The sequence below is a fragment of the Antechinus flavipes genome, chromosome 1 (assembly GCF_016432865.1).
Source record: "Antechinus flavipes isolate AdamAnt ecotype Samford, QLD, Australia chromosome 1, AdamAnt_v2, whole genome shotgun sequence".
Taxonomy (NCBI): domain Eukaryota; kingdom Metazoa; phylum Chordata; class Mammalia; order Dasyuromorphia; family Dasyuridae; genus Antechinus; species Antechinus flavipes.
The window spans coordinates 308,302,731-308,317,889 of NC_067398.1; the positions used below are offsets into that span (position 1 = coordinate 308,302,731).

A 15,159-nucleotide genomic window follows, 5' to 3' on the forward strand; every position below is an offset into this window, starting at 1 on the left:
TGGATGACTCTGTACCTGATCATTCTTTTTGTACTATGTTCCCTTAGGTCCTGAGTTTGCATATATTTCTTAAAAAAAAAAAGAGAGAGAGATCAGCCAAGTATAGGCAACAGATTAGAAAAATCTTGTGTTATTGAAAAATCAAAGTTAGTAACAACAACCTTTACCAGAAAGTACCAGAATAATAATGTTGACTGTATCCAGCAAAATGATTTCATGAATGGTCCCCAGAAATAAATCAGTTTGATGCAATCAATATTAAGCACTTTTTAAGTGCAAAGAACTGTGGTAGATACTAGGTGAGATAAAAAGATGAATCAGTATTGCATGTCTAACAGAACTTACACTAAAAATTTCTTTTCTTATTTCTTCCTAATATAATACTCCTGTAAAGGTAAATTCCAGTCATCTTACTCAAGAAATTTTGATGGGATTCTTAGGCTTAACAAACCACCTCCTATCACAGACTAGGAGAATATGGCACATGTTTTAATAAAGACATAAATATGGTAAATATCAGGAATGGGATACCATGATGATCATAGTTAAAAATACTGCATTTTCACAATACTTGCTTACTAAGATAGCTTCCCCAGAACATTTTCTCTTCACAACCCTTTTCATAATTAATGGTATTTAATTTTAAATTACAAATGACTATTCACAATGCCTCCAAATAAGGACTCTTACCTCAATGGACTTGTAAGCATGGACTATTATAGATTCCTTCATATTCTGCTCTGCTGATAATCCCTTTTGGGGAATCTTACATATTACTTAATAGTCTTCCATAGCTCAGCAACTCTGCTCTCACAATCTGTGTAGCTATCTTTAAGGATATGATGTTTATAGAGGCATATGTCTAAACTAACAAATTTGCATTCAAATAATAGTGTGTTTTTTCTATTACTTGGAATACAGACAGAAATTTGGAAAAAGCCTGTACTTTCAGAATCTACACAATATAGATTCTATAGTAATATGTGAAAGTATGTTTAGGTGTCAGTTGCTCTATCATTTCCAGTGTGGGAAATTCCAGTTTGTCTAATAATAATAGTCCAAGAATAGCACTTTTACTCAAGAATGTATCTTAGTTCCACATATAATGAAAGTATGCCTGAATTCTTTTGACTGAAATTCTCAAATCTGTTGTCATCTATTCACCATGTAGGAGCCACAGCATGTGTCCACGTGCTGTCCCCTGAGACTGGTAATTCACAGCCAGTAGTATTCAGCCTTTGAGAATCACACTCCAGAGTTCTATGGCTAAAAGATACTTAAAGATACTTAAGATACTTAAAATAATTTCATTCTCCTCCAAGATGGATCATCACTAAATAATAAAGTTAATCTATAGGAAATGACCTCCTTAGGAGATTCCATCACCTTCCTCAGATATTACTCATTTCTAATTTAAATCCTGCCACTCTTTGGATGTATTTCAAGATGGAAAACAGTTGGTCTCCAGCTTCTAGAAATGAGAATCAGAACTAAAACACCATTCACTTCTTTCTCAGTTGAATAAATTCCAAGTGTTTTTTTTATCCTTATACTTGAGGTGCTTTCTCTATCCTTGTAATCATATTTATAGATCTCTTAACCTTTTTATATGCCTCTCAAAGATGCAGAATCAAGAGAAATGCTCTTGAGAATTTATCAGGTTGATTTTATTGATTCTTGATCTCACTGACTTTTGGGAAATCAGTGGATCAGAATTTAATATACACATAATATTTGCATTTAATCCAAGGATTTTTTTCACATTTAAACTAAAAATTAAATTTGACTAGACAGCATTTAACTTTGGATAAAATTGGGCTGAATACTCTCACCCCCAACTAATGTAGAATTTTGATACTACCGTCAAACCAGAAATACATCATGTTTTCTCCACAGGCTAAAAGTAATGAAGGAATGATAGAATCTTAAGTTATTTCAGCAGGGGTAGGGGTAGAGGGGAAGACTTCTTTTTAAAATTATTTATTTATTTATTTACAAAGAATATGCATGGGTAATTTTTCCAACATTGACCTTACAAAACCTCTTGTTCCAAATTTTCCCCACCTTCCAACCCCATCCCCTCCCCTTGCTAGCAGATAGTCCAATACATATTACATATGTTGAAATACATGTTAATATATGTTTACATATTTATCCAGTTATCTTGCTGCACAAGAAAAAATCAGATCAAGAAGAAAGGAGAAGAAAAACTGAGAAAGAAAATAAAATGCAAGCAAATAACAACAAGAGAGAGTGAGAATGCTATGTTGTGTTCCACACTGTTCCCATGGTTTTCTCTCTGGGTATATATGGCTCTCTTCATCACTGAACAAGGGGAACTGGTTTGAATCATCTCAGTGTTGAGGAAAGCCATGTACATCAGAATTGATCCTCATGTAGTCTTCTTGTTGTCATGTATAATCACCTCCTAGTTCTGCTCATTTCACTTAATATCAGTTCATGTAAGCCTCTCCAAGCCTCTCTGAAATCTTCCTGCTGGTTGTTTCTTACAAAACTATAGTATTCCATAGCTTTTATATACCATATCTTATTAAGCCATTCTCTAATATCATATCTTATTAAGCCATTCTCTAATTGATGGGCATCCACTCAGTTTCCAGTTTCTTGACACTACAAAAAGAGCTGCCACAAATATTTTTGCACATGTGGGTCCCTTTCCCTCCTTTAAGATCTCTTTGGGATATAAGCTCAGTAATAACACTACTGGATCAAAGGGTATGCACAGTTTGATAACTTTTTGAACATATTCCAAACTGCTCTCCAAAGGAAGACTTCTAACAGAAGAAAATTGAACTCACAAATTGCTCTAACAAAGTTGGATTATAATCCAGCCTGTGAAAACCTGTGGTTTGCAGCAGGATGAATACAGAGAGGTTTGGAGAGACTTACATGAACTGATGCTAAGTGAAATGAGCAGAACCAGGAGATCATTATATACTTCAACAACGATACTGTATGAGGATATATTCTGATGGAAGTGGATTTCTTCGACAAAGGGAAAATCTAACTCAGTTTCAATTGATCAATGATCATCTAAAAATGATACAGCCAAAAAAAGAACACTGGGAAATGAATATAAACTGTTTGCAATTTTGTTTTTTGTCCCCATTTTTGTTTTACCTTCTGAATCCAATTCTTCCTGTGCAACAAGAGAACTGTTCAGTTCTGCATGCATATTTTGTATCTAGGATATACTGTGACATATTTAACATGAAAAAAAAAAAAAAAATTCATGGCCAATTATGTAATAGAGGGGTTATCTTTAAGATGGAGCCATGTGTAAAATTTGGAGCTGTGGCCAATTTACCATTCTGGGAAAAAAAAAAAAAAGAAAAAGAAAACCTGTGGTTTGGAAACTGTAAATTTATCAGAAAAACTTAATCTTAATCTGAAAGAAAATTAAAAGAAAATTTAATATGATAAATATGTACTGTCATAACTGTGAAAAGTATAGTATATATGTAAAGTTTTGTTTTCACAGTTGAAAAACTCCAAGTAAATCTTGACCAATTAATAATATTAAGCCAAATTTAATTAGATGCCGTGGTAAGAAAAGAATGTCTCAAGTCAAAAGGAATCCTTTTGAGAAATGGTGGGCTTTTGAGAACAAGGTTCTGTTCCCACAGATGTTGCAACTTGGCTACAAGTTGGTGGAGTCAAAACAATGGTTTATCCAGGGATCCTCAAACTTTTTAAATAGGGGGCCAGTTCACTGTCCCTCAGACTGTTGGAGGATGGACTATAGTAGTTTTTTTTGAGCATATAGACTTTGTTTTGTGGGCCTTTAAATAAAGAAACTTCATAGCCCTGGGTGAGGGGGATAAACGTCCTCAGCTGCTGCATCTGGCCCGCGGGCCGTAATTTGAGGACCCTTGCCTTAGCAAGCAGTAATTCAAAATCCAAAAGACATAAGACACTTACACACACACACACACACACACACACACACACACACACACACACACTCCCTTCAAACTTTGGTCATAGCGCTCCTGTCCATGCTTAATTAGCCTTATTAGCTTCTCCCCAGGAGGAACTTAGGCTTTATTAACATAACATGCAGGCATGATCAGGGAGAAAGGAAAATATTAAGTAATGCATGTAGTGGGTATAAAAATGTTAAGACACTTAAAGGGTTTCCACCAATTGAAACTCTGAGGAGGAGAAGGACTTAGAGCAGGATTATAGAGGATAACTGCTGGCTCTGGTTTCTGTGAATTATATGTGAATTCACTGGAATTTTCACACTCACTTTCTGCAGGAACCTATTAAAAGTTTAAAGTGAGTGGGGCACCTAGGTAATGAAGTGGATAGAGCATCAGCCCTGAAGTCAGGGGGACCTGAGTTCAAATATGGTCTCAAATACTTAACACTGCTTAGCCGTGTGACTCTGGACAAGTCACTTAACCTCAATTGCCTCAGCAAAAAAAAAAGAAGAAAAGAAAAGAAAGAAAAAGGAAGAAAGAAAGTTTAAACTGTTATGTTCTGGTTAGCTCTCTGGAGATCTCAGGATCAGCCTTGGTTTCAGCAGAATAATCACCATGAGAATAGTCAGGGATAAAATCCAAAGTCTTTATTATCTCCTTTACAATCTGTCTCCTTCACCTGAGGCTTTCACCTGGAGAGCCACCACTAGGGTCTCTATCTTGAAGTCTGTCTCCCCTCCCAGATCTCTTAGCTCTTACATACTCTATTATAAGTACATCAAGGTAGGAGTCAATCTTGTAGAATAGGTGTCAATTTGTAGAACTATACTAAGTACATGTAAACTAGAGAATCATTATCTTAATTCCACTGAATTAACACCTTGTTGTAAGATTAAATCAATCATAATGAACTAGATAATTCACATGCTAAACTAGATAACTATTGTCATATCAATTCCATTGAATTAGCACCTTGTTTCAATTATACTTCTCCAAAATTCTGCCCTTTACATTAAACTGCTTCACTAATCCTAAGTCTGTTCATTCACTACACCCTTTTGGGGGTTCAGAATATTGTTTCTAATACCAGTGTTTGATTTATAATGTCTTAGCATAAAAAATAATCTAACATTTTATTTTCTCTTCACTGTCCTGCAATAAGATATCAAGGTGAGAGTTAGTTTCTCACCTTTGAAATATATAAATATGGTGATTTAACATGCACTTACCATCTTTATGTTATTAAACTTCATTCAGTAACAAAAGTAGCAGGCAAGATAGGAAGCTGTCTTTAGTGGAAAGGAAACTGGCTCTGGAGTTAGAAATTCTTGATTCAACTCTCAACTCTAATGCTTATTTACCATGAAGTGTCTTCATCTTAAAAATGAAGGCATTGGACTAAATGATTTCCAATGTCCCTTCTAACTCAAGATCTATGATCCTAATGATGAGGTCTTCAATGTTAAGTATGTAGAGGAATTGATCTCTGAGGCAAGCAGGCAGAAGGCACTGACAGAGATCAGTTTAATTCCATGGTCCCACTCTCTGAGGAGGTTGTCCACTTTGAAATCCAAGCTATGTCAAACCACTGAGACCCACCTTCTGTAGAGGTCTCCAGCAGTCTCATCTTGCCATACCCTGTCAGGGTCCCTAAGGTTAAATTTTCCTTATATAACCTAGTTAAGGTCCATGCCATGCTTGCTGCCCTCCTTTGGGTTAGTCTGCCATGGCACTCGGCCTGGAAGTATCTTTCTCTTCCTTTTCCCCCAGGCCATGTGGTTTTCTCTCTTAACTCCACTATGTTTCCCTATGCTCCTTATAGCTAACTCTTTTAGGATCCCTTTCAGGATTTAGCCTGCCAGCTAAGGGCATGCCCCAACCTCATGGGGTATTCCCTTTTTACTGGGTAATAGAGTTCCACTGAGGAATCTCTCTTTCATGTGTTCTCCCACTCTATTTCATGTTTACCATTCTCGATGTCTACTGAATCCCTTCATTATGTCTGTAACCTATTCTTCTAAATAAATCTACCTTTTGCCAAAGAAAAGGGCTATTGTGAATTCTTCATATGACTGAACCCCAATTTTGGGGGCCTTCTGTCATTTGGTGACAAACAAAATGGACAGTTGTTTGTCCATTTTCAAAGAGGACCATGACATCAGGAAAGTGATGTAAGCAAGTGAGTTGGATTTAAGTGAGAGAGGGCAATGCAAAGTAACCAGCTTTCTCCTCTAGAGCCATCTGGATCTAGTGGCCAGACATAGATGAGGACAACTGGAGATGTCCTTGGATGTAGTGGGAGATTTTGGCTTTTTTAAGCTAAGGCTTTTCCTAGATCCCAGTTTGACTGAGGCAAAAGCTAATCAGTGATTAAGGTTACAAAGCAATTGAGGCAAAGAATAGCTTCTTTCACCTAGTAAAACAAACAAAACTTAAATAATTAGTAAACCTGGGAGGAGAAGACACTCAGGATTTCTGATCAAAATTGAAATGACTGCTTATTACATTTACTCAGAGTCAATCAGGACCTAAACAATGACCTCTGAGTCTTGATATGGAACTATTGTTGATCAATCAATAAGAGAGTGGCTTGAGTTTAAGGCGGGGAATTTAAGAAAATAATCTATCCAGTAAGCCCCAAGATATCTTTAATTCTGACATTAAAGTAAGTCTTCTTTCTCCAAATAGGTCGATTGTTCCAACCTTTGTAAAAAGTTAAAATTGTTTCAATCTTTGTAAAAAGATTTAAAAAGTCCCAGAACCCATGACTAACCCAAACCATTGAAAAAACAAAAAATTATTACAAAACCAATGAGCTAATAAAAAGTGAGCAACGAGAGGTTTTAGCTTCTAATTACATTGGTAGATCAGTTTCCACTGATCAAATCAATATGTATCTAGAAAAAAAAATATGAGCTGCAAGATCCTTCTTCAATGGAGCAATGACAACTTTTCTACATTCCATTTTCCAAAATTATTATCCTAAATTGACAGTATTTTGGAACAATTATAACACCTATTCTAGTATTTAACAGAATAGAAAAATATGGAAGATGCACGTATTCACCTTTGGAGCATGGGGTAATCGTTATCCAACAACGTGTCCGGGAGATAATTTGAAAAGAGACTTAACACTTCAACTTGGGGATAGAGGGAATAAAATTGCGTTCACCAACGATTGTAGGGAGCGCGTCAGGAAAACTTAACAGAGAAAATGACCCCTGAGCTGAGCCTAGAGAAGAAAAAAAAAGTAATGTGAAAGACTGAGTAACAGAAGGAAGGCGGCTAAGGCAGAGGGGACGAGGGGAGAAGAAATAAAGGCTTCAGCTTGGGCTCTTGGCTGCTTTGGGAAGGGCTAGTTTGCCCGGGATATAGGAGGTGGGATGTGATGTGGCTGAAAAGACAGGTGCGGCCGGGGGTGAGAGGGGAGGGCGGGGAAGGGACGGAGGGCTATCTGTATTTCTGGGGGGCTGCCGTGCTTTCCGCGGAGATGACTTTCTTATAACGTACTTCTTTTGCACGATGCGGACACCGATAGGGTATTTTCCCCATTAGGTTATGAGCTTTCATCTCCTCGGCATTTTTCTTACACGCGTGTGTCTCCCACTCACGTTGGCCAAATCCCATCTAAATACTCGAAGCCTCGCGAGATCTGAGAGCAGAAGGCGGGCAGCGCCCGTAGCCCTGCCCTTCCCCACCTGAGTAGACTATGAGACGCCTGGAGAGAAGTGATGTCACATGGACGCTCCTCATGTGACCGATGGTCAGAGTCCAGCATGGCGGCCCCCATGGGTTCTTCTCTCCACACTTTCCCGGTGCTGCTGGGCTGGCTCCTGCTGGCCTCCTTGAGTCTTGGTCTGAGTACCGGGTGAGTGTCGTTGCCCTAGGGGGGAAGGGCAGGAGAAAGGTCTGAAATTTACCCGTTAGGGACAAATGAGCCCGTGGGCCTCAGCCCGGCTTCCGAGTCTGCCGGCTTCTCTTGTACTCAGTCTCCTCCCATCCCTGTCCCTCACGCAGTGTCTCTTCTCTTTTGAAATAGACTTGACCCGAAGGCTTTCTGTCCATTTCCCGGATGTCCCAGGCGCTTCGTGTGACCCTTTCCTGTCCCTACAGGGATTCCTTGAATGATGACCTACTGCTTCCCTACCCCGGAACTCGGACGCGCCTACCTCGGGACTGCCGGCCAGTCCGAAACGGGACCCGTCCCCATGAGAGCTGGCCGCCGCCTGGGAGGCTTCGCCCCAAGCGAGGTCCCGTCGTCCATCGCTTTGTTTCCTACTTTCCAGATTCTGGAAACAGTTCGAGTCGGGCAGTGTCCGGCCACCTGACTGTCGCTGTATCTCCCCTCCATAGCTTCTCCGTACTGGAGCCGGGGGGCCCCGGGGGCTGCGCTGCCAAGAGACTGGTGACAGTAGAGGAGACCGCCAGGGCGGCTGGCTGCATAGTGGCTCAGAATGGTGGCTTTTTCCGCATGGACACAGGAGAATGCCTAGGGAATATAGTGAGCAACGGGTATCGAGTGGGCAGTTCTGGGGGACTGCAGAATGCCCAGTTCGGGATCCGCCAGGATGGGACCCTGGTCACAGGGTGAGGGCACAGGGAACCGGGCCTACGGGGTGGCAGGCTCCACTTGGAGGTAGAGGGGCTTCACTTTGGGGAGAAAAATAACCTGGGTCAGATAAATCCCTCCTGAAAAGGAGAACAGAGATGATGGCATCCCTGCGATCACTCTCTGCCTGCCTCCTACCCCCAAAGCATCTTTGTCCTCACCCCATGGGGAAGCTATGGGCTCCAGACAGCTTCAAGCTATGGCTGCTGTGTTCAACCCATTTATCAATCCCTTTATATCCTCTCTGACAAGACCAGCCTACTTTCTTAAAGCAGGGAAACACCGGAGCCCATACTGAGGTTAATTCCATCCAAAATTTGTTCCTCTTGAGGACTAGTTGCTTTGGTCAGTGGTGAGAGCCTTTACTTTCCCACTGTGTGGTGGGGGATTGTTCCAGGTATCTGTCTGAGGAGGAAGTACTGGACACAAAGAATCCGTTTGTACAGCTGGTGAGTGGGGTGGTGTGGCTGCTGAGAAATGGAGAAGTCTACATTAAAGAAAGTGAAGAAACTGAATGTGACAAAACACAGGAAACAGGTGGGGTTTTAGAGGGGAAAGTACCTTTAATAATGTACAATTGTGGGCTTAGCAAAGGGGGATATGCATATGTTTGCCTTTTTTCTGGAGAAAAAATTTGTTCAAATATTGGATGCCTTCCTCTGCAGGCTCATTTAGCAAGTTTGTGAATGTGATATCAGCTCGAACAGCTGTGGGACATGACAGAGAGGGCCGACTGGTGCTGTTCCATGCAGATGGACAGACAGAGCAGCGGGGGTAAGCAGGATCCTGGGACTGGTATTATAGGAGTTTTGCTTGCCCCCCATTTTAGTGGTTGGAGGGTTTGCCCTTCCTTAACCTCACTGACAGCCCAAAACATAGTTCCTTTGTTTAACTATATTCCTTTTTTTAAAAATAATAGCTTTTTATTTTTCAAAATACATGCAAAGATAGTTTTCAGTAGTCACTCTCGCAAAACTTTCTCATCCATATTTTTCTCCTTCTCTCCCCATCTCCATCCTCCTAGACAGCAAATAATCCAATATAGGGTTTAACTATATTCTTTTTTTTTTTAATAACTTTTTATTGATAGAACGCATGCCAGGGTAATTTTTTACAGCATTACCCCTTGCATTCACTTCTGTTCCGATTTTTCCCCTCCTTCCCTCCACCCCCTCCCCCAGATGGCAAGCAATCCTTTACATGTTGAATAGGTTGCAGTATATCCTAGATACAATATATGTGTGCAGAACCGAACAGTTCTCTTGTTGCACAGGGAGAATTGAATTCAGAAGATATAAATAACCCAGGAAGAAAAACAAAAATGCAAGCAGGTTATATTCATTTCCCAGTGTTCTTTCTTTGGGTGTAGCTGCTTCTGTCCATCTTTGATCAATTAAAGCTCTCTTTATCGAGGAGATCCACTTCCATCAGAATACATCCTCAAACAGTACAATTGTTGAGGTCTATAACGATCTCCTGGTTCTGCTCGTTTCACTTAGCATCAGTTCATGTAAGTCTCGCCAGCCCTCTCTGTATTCATCCCGCTGGTCATTCCTTACAGAACAATAATATTCCATAAGGTTCATATACCACAATTTACCCAGCCATTCTCCAATTGATGGGCATCCTTTGATTTTCCAGGTTTAACTATATTCTTGACCTTGAGGTTGCCAAAAAATCATTCTAAAATATCTAATTCTCTTACAAAGAGTCAGTCTTTCCCCAGGGAACAGGATCCCCAAACCCTTGTCTGTCTCCACTCTATCTCCCCCATTTCCAAAGAATGATTCTTTCATCTCCTCATTCTTTCCTTCTCTGGGTCTCATTCTTATAGCATTAACCTATGGGACATGGCCGACTTCCTAAAGAAGCAGGGAGTGGTGAATGCAATTAACCTGGATGGTGGAGGTTCAGCCACATTTGTTGTCAATGGAACCATCTCTAATTACCCATCAGACCATTGGTGAGCAAGAAGAGATCTTAGATTCACTTTGAATCTCCAGAATATATCTCCAGAATATATCAGTTCATGCCATCTAGGCTCCACCAAGTAATAGTTTTTAAATAAGGGTCCCCTGCTTTAAGTCTGTGTTTTGGAATTGGGATGCTTTTTTGGTTTGTTTGTTTGTTTGTTTGAGCTGAGCCTGGACAGTCAACTTAAGAGTAGCATTATTACAGGGGTTTGGGCTATGGTGATTTGATGAGACTTGCTTTTCTCCCTGCTGTCAAAAATTGATATGGTGAGGAGACATGTCCTAAATGAAGGGGAAACTCCTCTGATTCCTGTGGCCCTATTTCATGGGATTCCTCTTCTCTCCAGCAAGGATAATAGCATGTGGCGCTGTCCCCGCCGTATCTCTACAGTCGTGTGTGTGCATGAGCCACGCTGCAATCCACCGGACTGCAATGGTCATGGGACCTGTGTGCAGGGAACCTGCCACTGTAATGGGCACTTCTGGGGGGGAGATGACTGCAGCATACTGGACTGTGGCCCCTCCAACTGTAGCCTCCATGGGCTCTGCACTGAGAGTAAGTTGCATGGGTAGGGAATGCAGTTGTCTGGAAGGCACCTTCAGAAAGCCAGACTAGAAGGGAGAGGCAGTCAAATCTATGCCTACCCATTCTCATCCCTCTGCCCACTGGTTCTCACTGACCTGCTGTTCCTGGAATTGTGAGGCTCTAGACCTGGTCTTCTCTGTCAGAGCCTGTCAGCTCCCATGACTGACAAGTTTGTCTTGTTTCTCTAGATGGATGCCAATGCCATGCTGGATGGATAGGCAGTAACTGCAGTCAAGGTAACAGCAACTCTACCAACTCAACCCATCCCTTTATCCCTGATAGCTGAAGTGGTGATCCTCAGATGGATTTCAGGGAAAATGCTGCCCATGTCAAACATAAACCTAATCTTTGGAGGAGTTTCAGAGGAAGAGTGTTTGCCACTATTCCTCACCCTATAATGGATTGCTTTAGGCTAAAACTAGCCTGTCCTTGAGCATCCTGCAGTAAGCAAGTCTGGGCATTGACAGTTTGGGCTTACAGTAAGTGGGCTTTTTGCCTCACTCTCTGCTCTAGCATGTGCCAATGGCAGCTTTGGGGTCAGTTGTGCACAGAAGTGCCAGTGCCAGAATGGAGCTGCTTGTGACCCTGTTAATGGGACCTGTACCTGCCTTCCTGGATTCCAAGGAGATAACTGTGCTGAGGGTAAGGAAGGACCACAGCCTCAAACCTCTTGAGGCATGGGGAATTGCCTAAGACCTAGAGAAGAGACTAAGAAAACCCCGAGGGATACAGTAGTGATGGTACCCCGTGGCCTCTTTCTTAAGCCTTCTGAGAGGCTGTTCAAAACTGATGGAAGAAATGAAGGTGGAATGTGCTGACACTTAGCTCCATTCATTTCTGCTTAGCCTTCACCTTCCACCTGATCTCTAGGTGGCAGTAATAGAACTCTGGAATATTTCTTTTAGCCCTGTTTACTGACTTGGAGGATAGAGGATCTAGTTTGGGATACTGATGTCAAGAAAGGTGGGTCTCTGTACTGGGATCTTTATTCTCTTCCTCCCTCTCTTCAGTATGTCCCTTAGGTCGGTATGGCCCAAATTGCCAGTATGCTTGCACATGTGAGAACTCATGTCTCTGTGATCCCAAGAGTGGTAACTGCAACTTCACCTCCACTGTGCAGGACATCCTCTCCCAAGGTACAGCTTCCTTTAGACAATGGAGCGGGGAAAGTAATAGGGAGGGAAGGCCATTCTCTTCTTGCTTCTCAAGTTCTCTTTGGGAATGGGGGATGTTTTGCAGTTGGCCAATGTCTTGGAACTTCCATGGTACCTAAGAATGAAGAACACCCCTACTTCACAAAGTAGGTTGACTTTTATTTATTTTTTAAGGCTAGGTCTCCATATCTTGTGGAGTATAGGGGCTACTCACAGACCTGGGTCCATTCCAATCAGCAGAAGAGCTTTGGTTTGCTCCATTCACTCCTCCTTAGACAATGTGAGGATCCCCTGAGCTCAGGGACTCAACATGGTAATGCTAAACTTAAGAGTCGACTCCCAATTGGCTTAAAGCTCTGAAGTTCTAGAACTTTATCCACCTCAGCCTCCCTCGTAGCTAGGAAAAAGAAGTCTGCACTAGTAAAAGCAGTAGGTGTATCGTGCAGGAAGCTAAGCTTTCCTGTCAGCAGAAACTAGTTTCAAGTCTGGCCTCTGATGTATATTGGCTCTGTATCTCTGTTCAGGACACTTAATCTCTTAGTGCACTAGGCAAGTAGTATTTAGAGTAGGTGCTGATCTACATTGGTGGAGGGCATTTTCTTACTGTGAGGGCCTATGTAGATGAAATCACAGGTCTGGATAAAAAAGAGTTTACTTTTGTAGAATCAGTAAGAGAAGGAGCTCCTTCTCTGCCAATCCCTAAGTCTGGGTTGTTGCAGTACTGCACCACTGGGATCTCCAAGGAGGATGGGAAGGAGGGAAAAAGGAGTTTTCATAGGTTGTATGTTTCTTCCCTACTCCTGATCAGAAACAGTCACTTTCCAGTGGGATACCACAGACCTAGGTGAAGGTGTTAATGATGCTTCATCAAGGTCTCTCTTCAGAATCCAGGCAAGAGCCCATGAAAATATGATACTAGAAAGAGGCCCAGACCTGCCACCAATGCCACGTGGTCTGTGCCAGAGCCCTGAGATCACAGATTATGGGAAACTTCCAATCAGGTCTCTAAAATGAAAAGACTAAGTAGGGACTGACTATTTAAAGTGGCAGGCAACAATTTCCAAATACCCTGGAACACAGAACCTAATTGACAAGCATGGCTTGGGGAAGGGCTGGGGTTAAGAGTGTTGTCTGGTTGCTGTAGCAATATAGCAGAATTCAGAAGCAAATTCCCTATTTTGAAGTGGGAAATTTGTAATCCCATATCTGCCCTATTTTGATTTATGGTCCCAGGAGGCAAAGTTGAGCTGAAAGGCTACAAGGAAAGCTCATCTTCTGTTTATGTTTCACACTCAGGAGAAGAAAAATAAATAAAATGAACAAAGTAACCATAGCTGTAATTATTCTCTTAATCTATCTTTTTTTCTTTAAAACAGCCTGGCTGTCTCTTACGTTGGCCCTGGCTCTCTTGCTGCTTCTAAGTGCTGCTGCAAATGTGACTTTTATCCTTGGCTCTAGAGCATCCAGGAGGCGCTTGGACGGAGAATATGCTTACCATCCATTGCAGGAAATGAATGGGGAGCTGAATTCCTTAGAGAAGGAGCAACAAGGAGATCCCACCTTCTCCATTAAGAACTCAGAACAATGAGAGGTGGCCATTATCTATCCTGGAAAAGTCAGTTCTGCTTGTGGGTTTTTCCAGGGAGAGGTGTGTGAAGAAAACCTTGCTTAGGCAGAAAATGACAACCAACCAAGGATCACATTCTAGGTTTTAACTTCACAACCCACCTATAGCTCCAGCCTCAGCCCCTCTGCTTGGTCAGAGGAGCAATGATGTCTGTGCCTCAGTCTCTTAGCCTGCCTGCCAGCCCATCATGTGCCATGCTGCACCACAGCCCTCAGCCAGAGCAATAGTTCACTCCCAGATAAAGCTCTGCCTCTCAGGGCAGGGCTTCTAACCTTTCCCCGCTGCCTGTCTGTGTCTGCTTGTCCAGTGAGATGTCCATGTCCTCTGTGGGGATGTAGCAGTGCCAAAGGGACTTCAGCTAACCAGGGGGAAAGAGTAGTTCGAGAACTAGTCTCATCATGATTTGAATCATGGTGAAATAAAATAGAATCCATTTCTAAAGCCCTTCCTATGGATAGAAAGGATAGCCGGCCTTTAAGGGCTAGTGGAAAACTTGAAAATTTCAGCCTTCCTATAATTCATTCCTGTGGGAAATTTGAAGCATAACAGGTCAATTTTATATAGACCACTTTTTTATGCTAATTTAAAGTTCTGATCCCTGTGGTAGGTTGTTTTTTTTGAAGACAAAGGAAATGGGGAGAATGACATTAGTATTTTTACTTGACAAACTATTTTGTCTTTCCATTCATTAATATTTCTATTACTTGAATAAATTAAGAAACAAAAAGAGTCAATATAGTGGTTTTTTTTTTTAGTCCTCAACTGCAAAATCTTTACTCCTTACTCTGATGGCTTCAGACAATATAGATCTTAAGCAAAGACTGGTGGACACTGTTCTGCTTGTGATGGGATGAAGAGGAAAACATTTTGACAGATTTTCCTGATGCTTGCAAACTTTTATATATGGTCCTCTTATTATCCTTACACAGTTATGTATCTCTGATGTCACAATAGTAATAGCTGACATTCAGCTATTCATGATAAAGCATTTATATTGTATCCAAGCTCTAGGGATATAAAATAGAACCTCTCCAGGGTCTTTTCTTTATAACAGCTACTGCCATGCTTAGAATGTACTCCTTCACCTCTGCCTTATAGATTTCCTAGGTCTAGATCCAAATCAGATCTCTTGCTCTGATCCTCTCAACTGGCAGAATCCCACTGAAATTACTTTGTGTATTTTGTTTATTGGTCTATAAGGTCCTGAGGGCAAGGACTGCTTTATTTTTTTTTCTATTTGCCTTTCCAGTGTCTAGCTTGTAA

General features: G+C 41.4%; 1 protein-coding gene across 4 annotated transcripts; it reads left to right on the plus strand.

The window, feature by feature from the left end:
- The first annotated feature begins 7,652 nt into the window (after positions 1–7,652).
- Positions 7,653–14,625, plus strand: NAGPA (N-acetylglucosamine-1-phosphodiester alpha-N-acetylglucosaminidase). Of its 4 annotated transcripts, none has more exons than XM_051964165.1 (11): positions 7,653–7,815; positions 8,061–8,534; positions 8,954–9,093; positions 9,222–9,330; positions 10,391–10,519; positions 10,877–11,085; positions 11,304–11,351; positions 11,629–11,757; positions 12,126–12,251; positions 12,355–12,413; positions 13,639–14,625. In XM_051964165.1, the coding sequence occupies exons 1-11, from the start codon at positions 7,679–7,681 to the stop codon at positions 13,855–13,857; spliced, it is 1,779 nt and encodes a 592-aa protein (XP_051820125.1). In that variant the 5' UTR covers positions 7,653–7,678; the 3' UTR covers positions 13,858–14,625. The 4 variants fall into 4 exon arrangements, with proteins under 4 accessions (XP_051820125.1, XP_051820135.1, XP_051820153.1 ...); XM_051964184.1 differs by having other exon boundaries at positions 7,717–7,815; positions 7,987–8,534; XM_051964175.1 differs by lacking the exon at positions 12,355–12,413 and having other exon boundaries at positions 13,646–14,625.
- The last annotated feature ends 534 nt before the right edge of the window (positions 14,626–15,159 follow it).

Excerpts from the sequence above, each read along its gene's own strand:
- NAGPA (XM_051964165.1), top strand. The coding sequence starts at position 7,679 with ATGTCACATGGACGCTCCTCATGTGACCGATGGTCAGAGTCCAGCATG. Across the intron at positions 8,535-8,953 it reads GATGGGACCCTGGTCACAGG|GTATCTGTCTGAGGAGGAAG; the intron begins GTGAGGGCACAG and ends GGATTGTTCCAG. Across the intron at positions 9,094-9,221 it reads TGACAAAACACAGGAAACAG|GCTCATTTAGCAAGTTTGTG; the intron begins GTGGGGTTTTAG and ends CTTCCTCTGCAG.